The sequence below is a fragment of the Penicillium macrosclerotiorum genome (assembly GCF_028827735.1).
Source record: "Penicillium macrosclerotiorum strain IBT 26536 chromosome Unknown utg000010l_segment0_segment0, whole genome shotgun sequence".
Classification (NCBI taxonomy): domain Eukaryota; kingdom Fungi; phylum Ascomycota; class Eurotiomycetes; order Eurotiales; family Aspergillaceae; genus Penicillium; species Penicillium macrosclerotiorum.
Genome location: NW_026643089.1, coordinates 1,983,889 through 2,001,105, shown reverse-complemented (window position 1 = coordinate 2,001,105; position 17,217 = coordinate 1,983,889). Strand labels below are relative to the sequence as shown.

General features: G+C 52.0%; 6 protein-coding genes across 6 annotated transcripts; 3 read left to right on the top strand and 3 right to left on the bottom strand.

Moving 5' to 3' along the window:
* Positions 1 to 3,908: 3,908 nt before the first annotated feature.
* On the top strand, positions 3,909 to 5,363 carry N7462_010350 (camp independent regulatory protein; the record flags this gene model as incomplete). The annotated part of the gene is made up of 1 exon (XM_057082064.1): positions 3,909 to 5,363. The coding sequence occupies one exon, from the start codon at positions 3,909 to 3,911 to the stop codon at positions 5,361 to 5,363; it is 1,455 nt and encodes a 484-aa protein (XP_056929104.1).
* A 2,308-nt stretch (positions 5,364 to 7,671) lies between these two features.
* On the bottom strand, positions 7,672 to 9,165 carry N7462_010349 (alpha-mannosyltransferase; the record flags this gene model as incomplete). The annotated part of the gene is made up of 1 exon (XM_057082063.1): positions 7,672 to 9,165. One exon carries the CDS (start codon positions 9,163 to 9,165, stop codon positions 7,672 to 7,674), a length of 1,494 nt encoding a protein of 497 aa, XP_056929103.1.
* An 805-nt stretch (positions 9,166 to 9,970) lies between these two features.
* Positions 9,971 to 11,470, bottom strand: N7462_010348 (CAIB/BAIF family enzyme; the record flags this gene model as incomplete). The annotated part of the gene is made up of 1 exon (XM_057082062.1): positions 9,971 to 11,470. The coding sequence occupies one exon, from the start codon at positions 11,468 to 11,470 to the stop codon at positions 9,971 to 9,973; it is 1,500 nt and encodes a 499-aa protein (XP_056929102.1).
* Positions 11,471 to 11,843: 373 nt separating this feature from the next.
* On the bottom strand, positions 11,844 to 12,887 carry N7462_010347 (uncharacterized protein; the record flags this gene model as incomplete). The annotated part of the gene is made up of 5 exons (XM_057082061.1): positions 11,844 to 12,040; positions 12,103 to 12,416; positions 12,469 to 12,575; positions 12,629 to 12,781; positions 12,846 to 12,887. The coding sequence occupies 5 exons, from the start codon at positions 12,885 to 12,887 to the stop codon at positions 11,844 to 11,846; spliced, it is 813 nt and encodes a 270-aa protein (XP_056929101.1).
* Positions 12,888 to 13,360: 473 nt separating this feature from the next.
* N7462_010346 (Zn(II)2Cys6 transcription factor domain-containing protein) lies at positions 13,361 to 13,909 on the top strand (the record flags this gene model as incomplete). The annotated part of the gene is made up of 1 exon (XM_057082060.1): positions 13,361 to 13,909. The coding sequence occupies one exon, from the start codon at positions 13,361 to 13,363 to the stop codon at positions 13,907 to 13,909; it is 549 nt and encodes a 182-aa protein (XP_056929100.1).
* A 2,017-nt stretch (positions 13,910 to 15,926) lies between these two features.
* Positions 15,927 to 16,682, top strand: N7462_010345 (GNAT family N-acetyltransferase; the record flags this gene model as incomplete). The annotated part of the gene is made up of 1 exon (XM_057082059.1): positions 15,927 to 16,682. The coding sequence occupies one exon, from the start codon at positions 15,927 to 15,929 to the stop codon at positions 16,680 to 16,682; it is 756 nt and encodes a 251-aa protein (XP_056929099.1).
* Positions 16,683 to 17,217: the final 535 nt, after the last annotated feature.

Genomic DNA, 17,217 nt, shown 5'->3' with positions numbered 1-17,217 from the left:
GGTTGAGAGAGCTTGTAAGCGCATGGTTTAGGCCCCCAAGATCTGGCTCTGACGTGCCGTTGGTGATCCTCTCGCGCTTTCCGCCCCATCACCGCGCCCTTTTTTCAATAGTGTCGCGGCGTGCACTGGCCAAGTGTCCACCCCCTCTCCCTCTCTTGCGCGGACTATGGGCTGAGGAGTCGGAGATAGGAGTCCCCTGCGGTTGGCTCTGCGGGATCTCGTTTTTGTGGTCCTCCACTGGTTTTGTTTTTCTTCTTCTCTTTTTCTCCTCTTTTTTATTCGCCTATCCACGTTTCTTTCGTCGTCTGCCCAAGTGCCAAGATTGAGATGGTTCTGGGCAGACGACGAGGACTGGGTGTGTCTGCTGCTGGGACCGTTGGGAATTGCCGCAAACCCAAGGCTTTGATCCCGCCGATGACTGGGGCAGACGCATGGACAGTTCTCGATCGGACCCTGCTGACACGGATTTCCCTGGCACTTCGGGGGAATCCATGGGCGTGGTTGGCTGCTGGACGGGTGGAGTTGGGCCTGGACTTGCGGAGGGGAAGAGGGAAAGAGGAGGTTCCAAGGATGTGGACCCACCGGGGGCGCGTCCGATGGATTTGCACCTGGCAGTCGAACCTTCGTCGTGCACTTTCTCAAGGCAGCGATCTGCTAGCTACATTCGTTCCGTTCGTCCACTGGCCACGGCTTAATTCGTCAAACGTACTCCGCCCTCTGTAACGAAAGACCAGATTCCCCAAGTAAATAAAAAAATAAAATAAAAATAAAAAACAAAAACAAAACACGAACAAAATACGAACAAAATACGAACAAAACCACCAAGGGACTGTGCCGGGCGCAAGCACTGACAAGGATCATTATTGAGGGTGGGAAATCCCGGGTATAGTTCCCAGTCGCGATCGGGGGTGGTCCAATCACTTCAAGGCCGTGAGGAACAGTATGCATTGGAGGACCCTGAGAACCTTCTCACAATATGTACAATTGATGTGGTAGGGCTTGAAACACGTTGAATAGAAGTCAACTATAAGTCACTCTAGCACCAAATGTCCTCCGCACACCAGGAAGGATCTGGGAAGTATGGAGGGCTGTGTCGGTCATACCGAGTAGGCTGTACCGTCCTCGTACATGGCCTCAATGAGCAGTAGTCCGGCAGGAAAGCAAATAATAAATGGGCAATGATTGACGAGGATGACGGCGGAGGGAATTGACCCTCCGATCCCCCCCCCCCCCATCCCCACCCATCTTCTCCTTGGCCCGTGGTGGTCTCCGCCCAATCGCCCAATCATCGACGGGCTCCACTTGGGATCGTCCATGGCACGGGGTTCCGTCGATGATGATTGCACTCTCTCAACACGACTCCGACCATGTTGGTGATCATGGACCATCGAGGGGAAGACGTGAAAGGGCAATTTTCCTCCTTCTAGGAGGTAGTCCGCGGAAATATATGTGGTCTTTTTTTTGCTTCTCTGTGATTGGATCCATGGCGCTGTCCCTCACCCTGGGACGACGCGCCCAACCCTAACTTAAGACGATCGTGAAGAAACTCAAACACAATAAGATCGAAGCCTGTTTTTTTTAGTGACCCGATGATAGTTTTGTAGTGTTCTGGCCGACGTGTCAATTGACTAACCTCCGGATCGTTCGAATCTTCTTACATAAAATTGCCATCCAACGGGGGGATGAACTACCGAAGATGAAACGGTACCTGCTTCTCTGTTCGCTCATTGCTTTTTTTCTGCTTCCTTTTGGCTGCTGCTGGCGTACCAGGACATCGGTTCAGCGGTCATCATCCCATGCCCCCTCCCCCGGAGGGTTTTGGTGAAATCATCCACTCGATGTTTCATCCCTCGAGCACCTCCGTATTTCTCCGTCCTCCGCTCTCCTGCGAGCTGCGAATGTCCCTGGTCTTGAATTTTGTATTTTATTTTATTCTTTTGGATTTTCGGACGGGGCACACCCCTCTTTTTCCTGATTTTCCTCTTCCTTTTTTTGTTTCGTCAATTTCCCATTTCGATTTTCGAACTTCTGCTCTATATTCATAACTCCTGTACCTTTTGTAGCCCCTCCTCTTTGTGTATCGTGATTTGTTCTCCCCCACCACGCCCCAACACCCGTTCCATTTGCCCGTTTATGCCTTTTTTTTTTTTTTTTTTTTTTTTTTTTTTTTTTTCTCGCCTTTCATTTTCTACTTGCTGCCCCCAGAAGAAATTCAGACTCTCCAGGACCGTTGGAGACCCCTTAGATCATTCCTTATATACTAATAGGTCCCGTCTAGCTGGCCCTGGCATCTCAACCTCCTCCTTCGACGACTTCTTTTATCTTCTTCCCTCGTAGTTCGAGACCGTTCTCTCGCCACGGCTTCGCCACCTACCAATGCGTCAGACAGCCTCTACGGAGTATACATCGCTTCATCTGTCGCTCCATCATTCCATCTGATAGGCTACAAGGTTGTCGTCCTTCTCTAAACTCTCTTTGCCCTCTTCCAATTTCTCCCCTCCTGGCTGACTTGACGGTTCGCCCCGCAATGAACCCTCCGAGCTCCGGTGCCCACCCCCCTGGTTTAACATTTAAACATTTTAACATTAAACATTAAACGTTAAGATTAAACCCATCTAACCTACCTGCCTATTAGACTTCCGGTGCCTTTTCGCTCCTCCATCGACTCCTGTCTTTCCCTTCCCCCCCACACCCCCCTCACCCAAGCCAAACACAATTTCCCAAAGCCCCAAGCCCACGGCGATCCCGGTCTCTTTTCTGCACGGCGGGCGCTTAGAGGCCTTCTCCGCTCGTCTGGTCGCGCGGCCCCTGATCATTTGAGCCATACATGCTCTCTGCTCACGCTAGGCTTTCTTTCCGACGGAAACCCAGGGATCGCCTGGGACACTAACGTGACATACCCTGACGATTCTGACAATCCTGGCCACCCGGACTGTCGTCACACTTCTCTGCACAAACCCTCTCTTCCTGCTTGTCATCTTCGCAGCATCCCCAAGGCCTGGCTCTGATCCGGCTTGGGACTCGGGAGTTGACCTGCCGACACATCGCCATCGTCTGCTCTTCCCTCCTCTTTCTCTCCCACTTCTTCCTAAGCTCCCTGGTCACACCGAATTTCCCCCTCAAGCCTCCCCAAGCCGCGGATCCAATAGAGACGCACGATCCCCACCTCTTATGCTGGGTCTTTCCTCTGACTATTCTCGTGGACCCGCCCAACTCATCCCAAAGCTTGGGAATTGCCGCACCGAGGGATCCGTGGAACCGGCCCCCAGTAGATCCCCATCTGCTCCAGAGATCGGTGCAACCTGTTGACTCGCTGACTCTGCGGTCCGTGCTTCGAAGTCGATCCCTGGAATTCCTGACCCTCGAACCGCTCAGCAGCCCTAGGACGAGGGGGGGTGGTCCTTTGCTTTCCCTACTTCACCACGCTGGTCGCGCTCGATTTCTCCAGACCCTGGTCGATCTCCTAGCTTATTTTTTGTCTCCTGGGTGGGAATTCTAAATCTTTATTTTATCTTATTTTTTTTTGTGTGAGACGGGTTTGATCTCTCGGATTTCTGCTCACTCTTTGTGCCGCTGGATCCTCGCGGGGGAAAGACAGAACGAACCGAAAAAAGCAGAGCAATACGAAGACCTAGAGGCGCGAGGAGAGAACCACTAAGCCCAAGCACACGAGCGCAGACGCAGACGAGTAGACGAAGAGGTCCCGAGGGCCCGTCCAAGCCCTCGCTCGCTCGCGCTCTCGACATCATCACCCGCCCCAAACTCCACCTGCCACCTCCCCCGTGATTCTTACACTGACACCTCCCGCTTCCCGCTTCCCTCTTCCCCCGATCTCCTTCCCCCCCCTCTTCTCCCCTTCTCCAGATCAACTCTCTTTCCCTTTTGCACCACCCCTCACTCCCCTCATCATGGTGAACGGGACTGCGGCGGTGCTGGAACCCACATTCACAGGGTATGTGGCCACCACTCAGGACGCGCTGATCTTATTCGAGGCCTGCTTGACCGGAGTCTTGCACCATGTCCCACGCCGCCCACACGATCGCGAACGGAGCCACCTGGTGCGCAGCGGCAGTGTGTTTATATATGAAGAGAATTCGTCTGGAATTAAGCGATGGACCGACGGGGTTACTTGGAGTCCCAGCCGCATCCTCGGGAATTTCTTGGTCTATCGCGAACTGGAGAAGCCATTCCCTCCCGGAGAGAAGAAGCGCGCAATGAAGAAGGCCAATCGACGACCTGTCCCTGCGACCAGACCAGGCGAGCCCTATCCTCGACACGACAGTAACGGCTCGGGTTATTCTCCCACGTCGACCTCCGGGGCATTCGGCGAACGACCGCACCAGTCGGAGGTGGAGCGCGCTTTGGTCGGATCCCTGGTGGACTCGTACGGGTTCAAGGACTCGGGCCTTGTGAAAAAGACCATGAGCGTCACCGTTATGGGCGTCACGCATCATCTGGTGTCATACTACAGTGTGGACGACGTGATGCGGGGCGTTTTGAACCCGCCGTCGATGGTCGACTCGCTGCGCTACATCCGACCCCGAGTGGAACTCACACAGAAACAAAGCTTCCGCGCGCCCATCGATGATCTGGAAACCAGTGCCCTGGAGAACCCGCATGATCCCTCCCATGCCGCCTTGTACGGTTATCGCCCGCCGCAGATGATGGCGCCTCCGGGATACGGCATGCCCAACCCCTCCGCGGACTTCTATATGCACGCGGGCCCGTACACAGCAACTCATGCACCTCAAACAGGTCCTATTCCTGGGTACTCCCTCGGTGGGTCGATGCCGGGTCAACCTGCGCCAAATCCCTATCTCCCTTCTCCCGCCGCCGCGCCCCCTATGGGTGGGCCCAAGCCCGAGGACTACCACTCCTTCCGTGCCGGTCCTTTTGGTGGCAGCATGGACAGCATGAGCCATAGTGCACTGTCCTCTTCAATTCCAGGGGGCCTCGGCAATACGATTCCCAGCTCTATCAGCGAGCGCAACCGTTCCAGCTCCGATCATAGCCAATCCGCCTACCGCAACTCCTCCATCTCCTCCCGCAGCGTCGCAACAGATGCCACTTCGCCGATGGACCCTTCCACCCCGGCCACTTACTCCCGAGGCAGTTTCAGTCTTTCTGGCCAGATTGATGTCAGCAACCCTAACACTCCTCTCGAATCTCGCGGCATGGCCCCGCTTGACCCCACTGTCCCGCGCCGCGAATCCAACCCCATCCACCCATCCTACTACAACCCCGCCGCGGACCGATCCCAGTACTACGTCGGTGCAGCAACTCCAGTGAATCACTCGCACTATGCGGCAGCGCAACCCCTGTCAACCTGGACGACCACCGCCCCGGCACAGCCGCAAATCTAATGATACGCACTCTCCCATTATTGATGACTTGTCTTGCTGTCTGGCCATGATGACTGCACGTCCTTCTCGCGGCGTCCATTTGATTGTTTTTTTACTACCCGGGATGTCTTCTGCTCTACTTGAAACAACTTTGCACGGTGGCTTCCTTGGTGTTAGGGCTCTGGTTTCTGTTTTGAGAATTGTTTCAAGGGGCTGTTACGGCAGCCTTGTTGCGTCATTGTATGGCTCCGGTCTGCTCGAGGCTGTGCCTCTGGGTTGGAGGGAATGTCCAACCTTGTGCGTCTTTCCTGCACTTTGTTTCTGGGATAGGATTTTTGGAAATTTCTTAGTATTATATCTCCCCCACCCGTTGTGTCTTCACTTTTTTCCCCCTTTGTTTTCTGTTTCTGGGTTGTGATCTGTTTGTGGAGCGCGGGGAGTCAGGACGGTTTTCTCTGGTTTCTTTTCGTTTTAATTTTCTTCTATCGCTTGTCTTCGTGTGTCTTCTGATTCGTTAACCCCCTTTTCAACTTGAACCTATACCTTTACCCGACACTTTTGTTCTGTTTCTATGGGAGGCCTGTTTTTGCTCGATGATAGACTCTGTTCTGGCTTGGTTTTTGAGATGATTGCAGGGGAGGAATGAGGACAGGAAGGATTTAATGAACTCACAGGGCAGTGTGCTGGGATAGCCGATCAATGTTTGATCCCTCGGCTATATTTTCTTACCCGACTCACTACTTCAATATGTGGTTCAGTTTATATACACTGTTTCCTTGATCTTCCTCCACTGGGAGTTGATTGGACCCCACTCAAAGCCACAGCTTCAAAAACAAAACACAACCTATTTTTCTCTCCATTCCCCTCACGCTGTACTCAATGTCTGTTTATACGGGTCCAATTCTGTTTCCCTTGTTCGCTCTGTGTCTATCCCAGGAGTGTGAGGCTTGTATCGGCTTTCTGCTTGGGCACATTTGTGTGCTCCTGTTTCTACGCGCTGATTTGACCTATGCTTTGTCTTCACCAGCCTCTATGTTCCCCCTTTTCTTCTCTTCGTTGCCCTCTGTTCCTGCTCTCTGTTCTGCTCCTGTTCTATCCAAAACCCAATATTCCCTCTGGGTGGCGTTTTTTTTGTGATTCCTGACGATGTGACGCAACAAATTATTATTCTCTCTGTCTCTCTTCCTAGCCCGGTCTATTACTTTTTTATTATTATTACCACTCAGCCACAAAAAAAGGGGTTATATATTACTGCTTCCCTCCTGCTCCTTCCACGTCCGGTGCTTGATATCTTCATCTTCATCCATGCCATCTCCTCTCCCTTTCCCTTCATCTCCGTCCCTAGCCTCTCTTCCTCCGTTCTGATGGTTAGCATGATGACTGCCCACCGACCTTCTACCCTGAAGTCTACTTCGACTCCATCCTTGCGTCTGAGGCTCCCTGGCTTGTTGGGGTTGCAAGAGTGGGAAGAAAAAGCAGAAGTGACACCGGTGCCTATGCATGTATGTATCTGCCCCGAGTATAAGATTTGCTTTACGAGGCCGTCTTCTAGTTTGCAGGGCCTTGCTGTATGTATAAATGTCTTGTAAGAATGGAGAATGAAGAATGGAGTGCCAGGGGGGCTGTGACTCTTGTCTGTGTCTATTGAGACTATTTGAAAATGGAAGGAATTTCTCTCTTTCATGGTTTGAAATGCTTGCCTCCTCAACCAAACGATTATGAAAAAAAGAAAAATCTGAATTAAAAGATAGTCCGTGAGGCTCAAGGGTGAATCAATTCAATCAATGACATATGTAACATTATAGTGCATCTATCTTTGATAAAAGTGCGCTCGAAATCGTATAGGTATATAGTACATTGTGCATGTATAGGCAGTGTCAAATCCAAAGAAAGCACAGGTCATCTTGGCCAGTAACAGCAGGTATACTGTACTTGGCGTATATTGCATCCTTCAGAGCGACTTGGATGGAATGATATTCGAGATATGTCAACGGTAGTGCAAGACTAGATATTAGTAGCTCTCTCTCCGCCTCTCCCTCCCTCCCTCCTTCCCTCCTTCCCTCCCTCCCTTTCCGCAAGCTCTGTCTTGTCAGAGAGCTGGCGAGATTGCGAACAAAACATGGGATATCCTTCAGAACCATTATGCGTTGGACTGGTTTTGGACAGCGGCGATAATCGTCAATGGTGCGGACACTGCGCGGCTTTCAGACATAGTGACCACCAAGATAGTCAATAGCGACCCCGATCGATGGGTATGGATATCAACCAGGGTCGAGAGACTTCCAAGGCCATCTCAGACCCGCTTCAACACCCCCAAGGTTTTCCCTGTTCATGACGGTAGCGGCTTCCATTCAAACACACTGTGCCAGTACTCCGTGACTCGGGCACAGATCCCGCTGCGCCCCTGCCAAGTGACAAACTTATCCTCCAACTCGCATGCCGTCCACAAAATTTCCTTCCAAAACGCCTTTTCCATGTCTCCTCCGTTCGCATGCCACCGGCCCACCACATCCTCCGGAATCGTCCACGCACGCGCATACTCGCCGTCCTCCCCAAAGGCCGGCGCCACCTCATGCGCATCAAACACGGTCGCCGGGTTGAACTTGGGGAAATTCGCATGCACGAAGAACACATCTGGCGCCGGCGCCTCGTCCCCCCGGACCCGCATCTTCCCCTGTCGCACCAGCGCCCAGTCCTGGCCCGGATCAAACTGGGCCATCGCCGAGCCGCCGAACCCGCCGTCGGCCTTGCGATGTCCCAGCGCGCAGATCGCCTCGCTGACCTGATAAAACGGCGCGCCCAGCGCCAGCGCCGCCGCCACAAACGTCTCCTTGTCGCCCTCGCCCGCTGCCCCCTGCGATAGCAGCGCCCAGTAGTGCGTCGGCCCCCAGTAGTTGTAATACGTCGCCAGTAGCAGCGTCTGCGCATGCACCGCCTTCGACAGCAACAGCTCACCGGACTCGCCGGACTGCCGCACGCCCATCGCCGGCGCAGGCACCCCAGCGATCGTAAAGTAGTGCGGGGACGTCGACGACGCCCAGAAGTCGGGCCATGTAACCAGACCCGTCGCGCGGAAGGGCTCATTGCGAAACAGGGTCTCCGGCGCCGTCAGCGGGAATGCGTCAGCGTCGAGGAAGAGCAGCTCCTCGAACGAGGAGAACAACATCGCAAACGGTTTGAACTGGTACTTGGCGATGTGGGCCGGCGCCACGGCGAGGATCCGCGAGAGGACGATGCACCGTGCACCCAGCGACGGCAGCACCACATCGCAGATGTAGGCTTCGTACTCGGTTTCGTCGGCCAGGAAGACCTCCATTGGGAGCGTGGAGCCTGTTCGCCGGAGCATGCGCAGCGAGATCACGAGCACGGGCAAGTAGGCGCCGCCGGCGGTTGAGACAATGCCTTTCGTGCCGGGGATATACGGGAGTTGGGGCGGCGAGCTTGTCAGCGACGCGACGAACTCGGTGTGTGCGCGCTGCATGGTGTGTACATCGTCCGGCGCCAGGTCAAGGTAGTCCGGACGCGGGCCGGGCTCATTTGCGTCGAAGCGCTCCGTTGGTGCTCTTGGGTAGTCCGTTATCGGCGGGATGCCGGGCACATGCTTCTCAAGAGACTGGTGGAATTCGAGCCAGAGGTCCTGGTGTGCTTCGGTGAGGTCCGGCGCGGGCGTGGAGCTCGGGGGCTCCTGGCTGGAGGGCGAGAGGGCGGTGCTGTCGGGGAGCGTGTAGTGCCATTGGGAGATGGTCCAGGTTAGCAGCAAGGCGAGCGAGAGCGCGGTGATGAGAGTGCGCGCACGCAAACAGGATCGTGGGAAAAAGGCCATGACGGAGGCGAGGCCGCGGTGGTCGTGCCCGTCGCGGGTTCCGGTAGAGAGACCCTGTTGAGCAACCCCACCGGGGGCCGGGGGCGCGCTAGTTCGGTTGGAGATAGAGTTGACGGGGATCTGCAACCACGGGTGGCGGCGGCAGTCTTATAGGTGGGTGATTGACGGATTCATGGGCGGTTCATGGGAAAGTTGTTGTAAAGGAGGGTTGACAGTGAGTGAGAAATTGGAGAATCGAATGGGCCAGGGATCAAGGACACAGTTGAAACACCGGCCGTGTTTTGCGGTGCCCCCAGTTTGCCCCCGAGTTTGCCCCCCTTTGGAGCTGCACGGGCCCACCAGCGCCCCTGGAATGTAACTGAGCTGTGGGTTTGCATACAATTTCAGCTGGGGGCCAGAAGAGTTCTAGGACTCATTGATGGATCAGAGAATCATATGAAACGATCACAAGACACACACCCCATGTAGTTTTCTTTTGTAATTTACTTTGAAGAGAGAGAGAAAATAAAAAGTATAGGGCAAATAAACAAAACAGAGGGGACACTTGGACGAGACGGGTACTAAGTGTTCCCAACCTCGCAGTATCAAACAACCAAGCCCCGGCTATTATTTTGGGCAGATTGAATTACGATCCAGCCCACCTTCTTTGATATGTATTGAAGAGGAAACTTCATGTCTCTGGATCACGGAAACTTCTCTATTTATTTGGATGGTATTGTTACAACCATTGATCTGCAAATATGTACAAAGTACCCCAGCCAGCAGGATATAGTATATGAAGAGTTTTCCCAATGAAATTGTTGTCTTATATATCGAGCCATTTCTTCTCATCAGACCCTAAAGGCTTGGGCATGAAATCCCAGCCAACCGTAACGCCCTCAATAGAAGCAGAATGTCGCACGGCTGTCATCTCTCCAAATCCGGTCTGCCTAGTCTCAAGATACTCCTCTGGCACATCATTGGGGCTTTCATAGTCCGGGGCCTGGAAGCCAGTAGTTCCTTCATATTGACCCAAAGATCGTAAGTACTTCATCGTCCCAGCGAGCGAAACATCAACTTGCCACGAGCCGCCCTCGGTAGCCTGTTTGTATATTGCAGCCATAATGCCCGCAGCCAGAAAATAACCACTAGCATGATCGAGCACCTGGCATGGTGTTGGACGTGCTGCCTCTCCAGTCCCAAAATGCTCCGCCTCGGATACACTCATACCCGAGCATGTTTGCACCAGCGAATCAAACCCCCGTCGGTCACTCCAAGGCCCGTCAGGCCCGTATGCAGACATATTTGCACATATAATACCCCTGTGCTGGAAGCGCCTGGCCAGTTCTATGGGAGACAGCCCGCGGGATCCAAGGCTTCCAGGCCGAAACCCCTGCACGAAGACATGCGCCTCATCTAAAAGCTTCGAAAGCTCGGCCTGACCTTTCTCAGCAGACAAGTCAACCTGGATTGATCGCTTGCCCCGACAGAACTCCCGATCGATGGCCGGAAGATCAGGCAAGCCAGGACTGGTCACCCACAGCACGTCTGCGCCGTGTGCGGCGAGCGTCTTGCCCGACAGCGGCGCCGCGATGACCCGGGATAGCTCGAGCACGCGGAGGCCGCGCAGGCATTTGTCTGGCTTCGCAGAGTCCATGCCCTGGGGCAGACGTGGGGGGCGATCACCAATTTTGCGCAGCAGGATTGGGACGTTGGCAATGGCGGCGGCCTGCGGGAGAGTATCCCACTCGGCGTAGCTGCGCAGCGCGGAAATGACGACTTGTGCATCGAACGCAGCGCTTTCGAGATCCACCGAGCGCCAGGTCGCGATCATCGCCGCCACCTGGGCTCGATCCGCATCGGACGGGCAGCCTAGCAGGGCCTTGGCGCCTTCGCGATGATTTGGGAACGAGTCGTGCATGCGAACATAGCCGTCGGCGGATTTGTGGAGGCCGCCGATGGGGCCCCAAGGTGACGGTGGTGGGCTAGTGGGATATCTGTAGAGGCGTTCAGACTTGAACTCGATAACGGCATGTTGCAAGGGGACCATGACCCGAGGCACCGGGATGTCGTTACGGAGAGCGTATATTTGCGCTGCGAGAAGAGCGGACAGTCCAATCGAAGATTGAGCCAAGTGGCCGATTCTGAATGATGAAGGGAGCCCAAGACCGTCTTGTCCAGGGAGATTGATGCTCTGTAGGGCGTCGGGAGGCAGGCCAAGTTCCCTCCAGATATACTCGATAGTGTCTTTCGTGGAGAAGCTAGTGCGATCTGGAAATGCACAAGCACCTTCACGCTGGGAAAGAGGGGTTGATAATGAGCTCATCTTATGCTGCGTGGGGCGAGCTCGTGGTTGGCTCTCAGCTGGATTCACAGAGTAGTAAAGGGTCACGATGACCGAGATGATAGTTGAATCTGGCCATCTCCGACCCCCCACGGCCGACGAGCTGCGGGGGCCCCCACCAATGACCAAATGAAACAGCAACCCTATGTGCATGGGAGCAGGATGATGGGAGAGGGAGAGAAACCTTACTATATAGTCTTATCAAGTCCAGTGGGTTAGGTCTTCGTATCTCATATCTCATATTGGCCTAACGATGGCTGATTTAGTCTACCTATTGAAACCTCTGCACACCAAACTCGTCAAATCGCTTTGAGTTGTGCCACGCTCGCCCGGTTCAGTATCTCCTACACTACAGCTACAGCCATTGCTTGTTTCCTAGATGCGAGATAAAGGCACCGCCATCCCCCTTGGCTATTGAGGCATTCTGAGAGACGGAAAGAACTGCAGCGACAGACTCCTCGGGGGTCAGAGGGCGAGTAAAGTGCGGCGCATACTTGCTGAACTTGCCCACCAGAATGCCATCTTTGCCGGCATCCTCAGGTGAAGGCGCGACTGCAAACAAAGTCTCAGTATGTAAAGTTTAAGGAGCAAGAAAGGGGCATTTCAAGACGTACTAGTGTTTCGTTCGGTCATGACGAATCCAGGGCTAATAGCGATGAACAGAATGCCCTGTTCCTTGTACAGAGCGCTGTACTTGGCAACGGCGACATTGAGAGCGCCTTTGCTGATAGAGTATGGGGCGGCGAAAGCGAGGTCGATCGAGTTAATCAGGTCGATATCGGCCACGCCACTGGAGAGAGCGATGACCTTCTTGTCCTTGCCGTTGCGAATGAGGGGGATGAAAGCCTGTACTGCCTTGATATAGCCGATAAGATTGACATCCAGTGACTCTCGGAGATCCTTCTCCAAGGTCTCAAAATCGTCGTCACTGTTGATTGTCAGCGTTCATGGTCCGTCAAACTACGGCGCGCCATACGTACAAGTCGCCCAAGGTTTTGTATTCGGTGAGCTGGGAAACGATGGCAGCGTTGTGCACCAAGTAGTCAAGACCACCACCGGTGATCTCTTTGACAGCTTCGGCGGCTTGCTAGATGGAAGTGAGCAGGGGCCTCATCGTTAGGTTTATGTCCGTCTACGGACCTTCAGGGATGCCAAGTCGGTGTATTGGGCCTCGACAATATGGACCCCGACAAGTCCCTCTTCCTTGACTTTTGCCTCAGCGGCAGCCTTGTTGCGAACGAGGCCGATGACCGTGTTTTCTGGGTTTCCAGCGAGTTCCCGAAGGAATTGGAACTACACTTGGTATCAGCTCACATTTATCATAGTACAGTCGGGCATTCGGGAAATCATGACGAACTCCAAGGCCACGGCTGGCGCCCGTGATGAGGTATGAAGACATTACTGAGGTTGATCGAAGGAGACTGGTACGAAGAGATGGAGAGAAGAAGGGATGTGATTGACTCAAGTGAGAGAGTTAAGATCTCTGAAGAGGTCGCATGCACGCGCTATATATAATGTTTTCTGTCCTAGTTCCTTCCCCAAATAGACCGAGAGGGTTTCATCGTGGTCGACAAGCAGCTTATCAATACGAGATTGATGTTCAGGAACACCTCGTCGTCGGTAACTTTCCTGTATTGCAGCGGAGATGTGTCTCATAGCCCCCGCGACGAGAGGAGGTGCAATGCGGGGTCTCTGAGCGTAACGGGCGGGTATGGTAAATTACCCAATCTCACACGTCTCCATGATGCCATTTGCTTACCAACAGCCCCACATCCAAAGATCGCCGCTGATTGGGCCGATCCTCCAGCAGGGCAACTATTTGCGAGCCAATCGAAATCAGCGTCATGGAGTAGAGTGGGTCTCCTGCCCCAGATGACTAATCCGGTATCCCAAGTGAGGCCCAAACGCTACTCTGTCCCCCATTCAAAGCTTATCGTCGAGGAGTCTGTGCCGGCATGTCTGCAGCAAGGCCGCGCCGTCTACATCGCGTTGGACCCTCATCGAACCGAGGTTGTGGGACATGTCGTGGTAGGATGTCCCACGTTCTTTTCTCTCGCTTTCTCGCCTTCCCGCTTTTTGATCGATTGGATATCGTATCAGCGGGAGCATGACAAGCCTTCTGACTTGATATCAGACCGAAAAATATCCTGTGACCTGGGCCGCCCGAACTGCCAGAACTGCGTCAACTCGATGCGCAGCTGCCAGGGGTATGGCATCCGCTTGAACTGGCCCGAACAAGGCTCCCGCAGACTGCTCCAACACTCCGATCCGGACAATCCACATGCCCCACTAAGTACCGTCCAAAATGAATATTTCATCAATACGTTGATGACCGATGTCGAGCTATTCTATCGACCAACAGTGGAAAGATTAGGTCATTCTATCCAAATCGGTGTGGAATTTCTTCTCAGTGGGATATGATTCACTGACCCTTTTGTTACCATTTTAGGGAAACAATCAATGTACAGTATCTCGATCTTTCCACTACCGAGCTTCGCAGATACGCGGCCAAGTGTAAATGATGGGCACCACCTTTTGACATTCTGTATGGAACCCCTGGGAAGATAGTCCAAAAAAAAAATAATTAACCTTCCTTACGCTTATCTACCCAGTTATGACAAAAGTGGTCTCGTCTTTGACCCCAATTCAAACAGATAGCTCGAGGCTTTGGAAATTATTGTTTCAGCTCTCTTTATCCGACGATTCACCCGCTTCAATGGCCGTACTACGCGCAATGTTGTCTTTGGCATCACTCTATCGCCACGGCCATGGTGAGGAGGCGCTCCGTCTAAAGATCGCCGCGCTAGAATCTCTAGGCAGATCGATGAACGGGTGCGTGATTGGAACAAGAGAAATCTATCAGCATGTAGCAGTTGGCATGTTACTTTGTACCTTTGAAGTATGCTTCCCACATCTTTTCTCAGCCAATGCTATGATGCTAAGGGGAACAGATATTCTTCCCATCTCAAAGCTCTTTTCAATGGCCCTTGTACGTGTCTGGAGCCAAGGATATGCTCCATATCATTTGCGGCGGCCGACATCCTAAACTTTTGGAGGTGGACCCTCTTTTACTCTGGCTTCATTACCATGATGTTCTAGGAAAATTTGTCTCAAGGCATTGGACAAATCCTTCAGTGGAAAGTCACTCAATCTTCAAAGTCCCAGGCATGGCGTCCAGCCTGGTCTGCTCTGCGATGAATGAACAGGTGAGATTCACTCCAAGTTGGCTTATCATTGAATACTCTGCTAACTATGAAATAGCAAGTTTTGGGCATATTTGGATGTTCACTAGAGATGTTAAACTTGATTGCGCGGATGTCAGCATTTCCCCCTCACCACAAAATACGCGGTAGTCTTCGAAGCAATGAGCTAGAAGCCCTGGATTCTATCGAACACGAATTGATCGGAATTCGGCAAGATACGTCGCATCTTGCCGAAACCAATCCTGCACAAGAGGTTGATCGTTGGAGCAAGACGTCCCAGCTTTATCGACTGGCAGGACTGATATATTTTGAACGTGTCTTCAAAGACACGTCTTCCACAGGCAATATGCGTGTGATAAAATGGTCTGTCGAAGCCTTTGAAATACTAGCACAATTGAGTATATGCGAGCGACCTTTTCCACTCTTTTTCATCGCTTCTGAAGCGCGCTCAGATAAACAGCGGGAGGTGATTCTCTCTCTCCTTGAGCGTACACAACGGCAGAGGTACCAGTGGAAAGTGTGCTCTGTCAAGAGACTGATTGAGTCGATGTGGGTGCAGCAGGACCTATTTGCGGATCTGGAAAGCATAAGCTATATCGATGTTTTGAATACTGTCATTTCTTCAAATGAGCTGCTTCCAACGCTAGCTTGATATAGGTCAATGAAAAGCCACTGAAAAGTGTTTTTAAACTGAGATGTATGGGGATACAGTATGCGATCGCCAAATTTCGTGCTAATACTTCAAATTGGAATATATCGGGAGGGCTATATTCACGATCTAAATGACCTGATCGTTTGAAGGTCTGGAAATATTCATAGAAGGGCTGTTTGGGAGATAAATGTATATCTAAGTAGTTTTCTTCAGTGTGATTTTTGGTAACCTGTTCGCTCAGTCCCTGAGTCAATTTGAATTAATATATAACACTTATTTCACTGAGAAAATAAGTGAAATAAGTATGTGAATAAATGGGTCAACTATCTCGTGATTTTCAAATTAGGACCAAATTAATTCTGCATTTTGCATGTTTTTTGGCTGCGCAGTTCGTTTACAGACCCAACCCTGTTAGGTGTTGCTGCCACTTTGACGTTTTTTCTGCTGTGGGACTTTTTCCGCCCGGACTTCTTTTCCGGACTTTTCCCGGTCTTTAAATATGTCGTAGATCCCGCTGCGTGTCCTTTATTACTTAGGATCATTTGTGGACCCCCTGCTCCCGGAAGACAGACAAATTATACTCATGTCTACCAGCACAAACGGAGATACAGGGTTATGCGTCGAGCTAATCGACCAGCCCGATGATATCGACCATGCTTTTGATTCCATATCGAAGGCATTTGGTCACCAGGCGCAAGATGGTCTGTGGATCGCCATGAACCCTAACTGGGACACGTCAGAGGGTAAAAAGGCCGGTGCTGCTCGCATGATATCTCGATGGCGTGCAAGGACTAAGGACATGAATGGAAATCCAAATCTCATGTTTTTGAAGGCCACGATGCCAAGTTCTAAGCAAGGGTGCCGTGTCATTGCCGGTTTCGCTATCTGGGTACAGGCCTCGGCGGTAGAAGGTTATGGGGACCCACCTGTGGAGAATCTCAAAGAATCTATGGACGTCGAGGCCCTATTTCCCAAAAACGAGCCAGAACAACGCTATGTTTGTCAGGCCATCGGATCTTTGCACAGGCGCCGAAACCAGGTGATCAAGGAGAAGGCTACCGAGGCGAGACCAGCAGTATTTATTTTGGACATGTGTGCCGTCGACCCAGATTTCCAACGAAAAGGGATCGCAAAGGCACTGACGCAATGGGGTCTCGATGAAGCCAAGCTACGCGGCATTCCGGAGTGCATCACCGAGGCATCTGCGATGGGACGACATGTCTATGCGAAGATGGGGTTCAAACCGGAAGGATCTGAGATCCAATACACCGTCGATGCAGAATTCACGGATCGTGAAAGGCCGCTCAATCTGTTCATGCGCACAGGGAAGACAGCATAAGATGTCCTTGCTGTAGGAAGGAATTGTGATGGGATCAGTCAAGTTCGGACAAAATCAAGGAATTTTTGTACTACAACCAGCTTGTACACTACTACAGTTCTAAGTGATCACAGCGTACATTTAAGCAATGATAGTCATTCATAAATTCCACTCATAGGTAGGACTCATAGTTATGAAATTGGACATCACCTCAAGCTAAGGTGGGATAACTAGCCGTTGGCACAGAAAACACTCCGAGGGACCGAAATACCACATAGAACTGTAACCAACTATACATAATTGAATAGTCAGCGATTTTGAATATCAACAAAATCATTAGAATTGAATATTTTATAGATATATAAGAGTTTTGGAGTTTTGAAATTAATTAATAACTAAAGAGTAGGTCTCGGCTGTGCTGAACCACCAGGATCTTTTTCATTTTCATATTCTTTCTATCTTTTTTTTTTTTTTTTTTTTTTGAAAATAAGCAAGTCCAGCACTGGGTTAGACCCGAAGGCTAGTGATCTTACTATGGTATCTATTATTAATGATA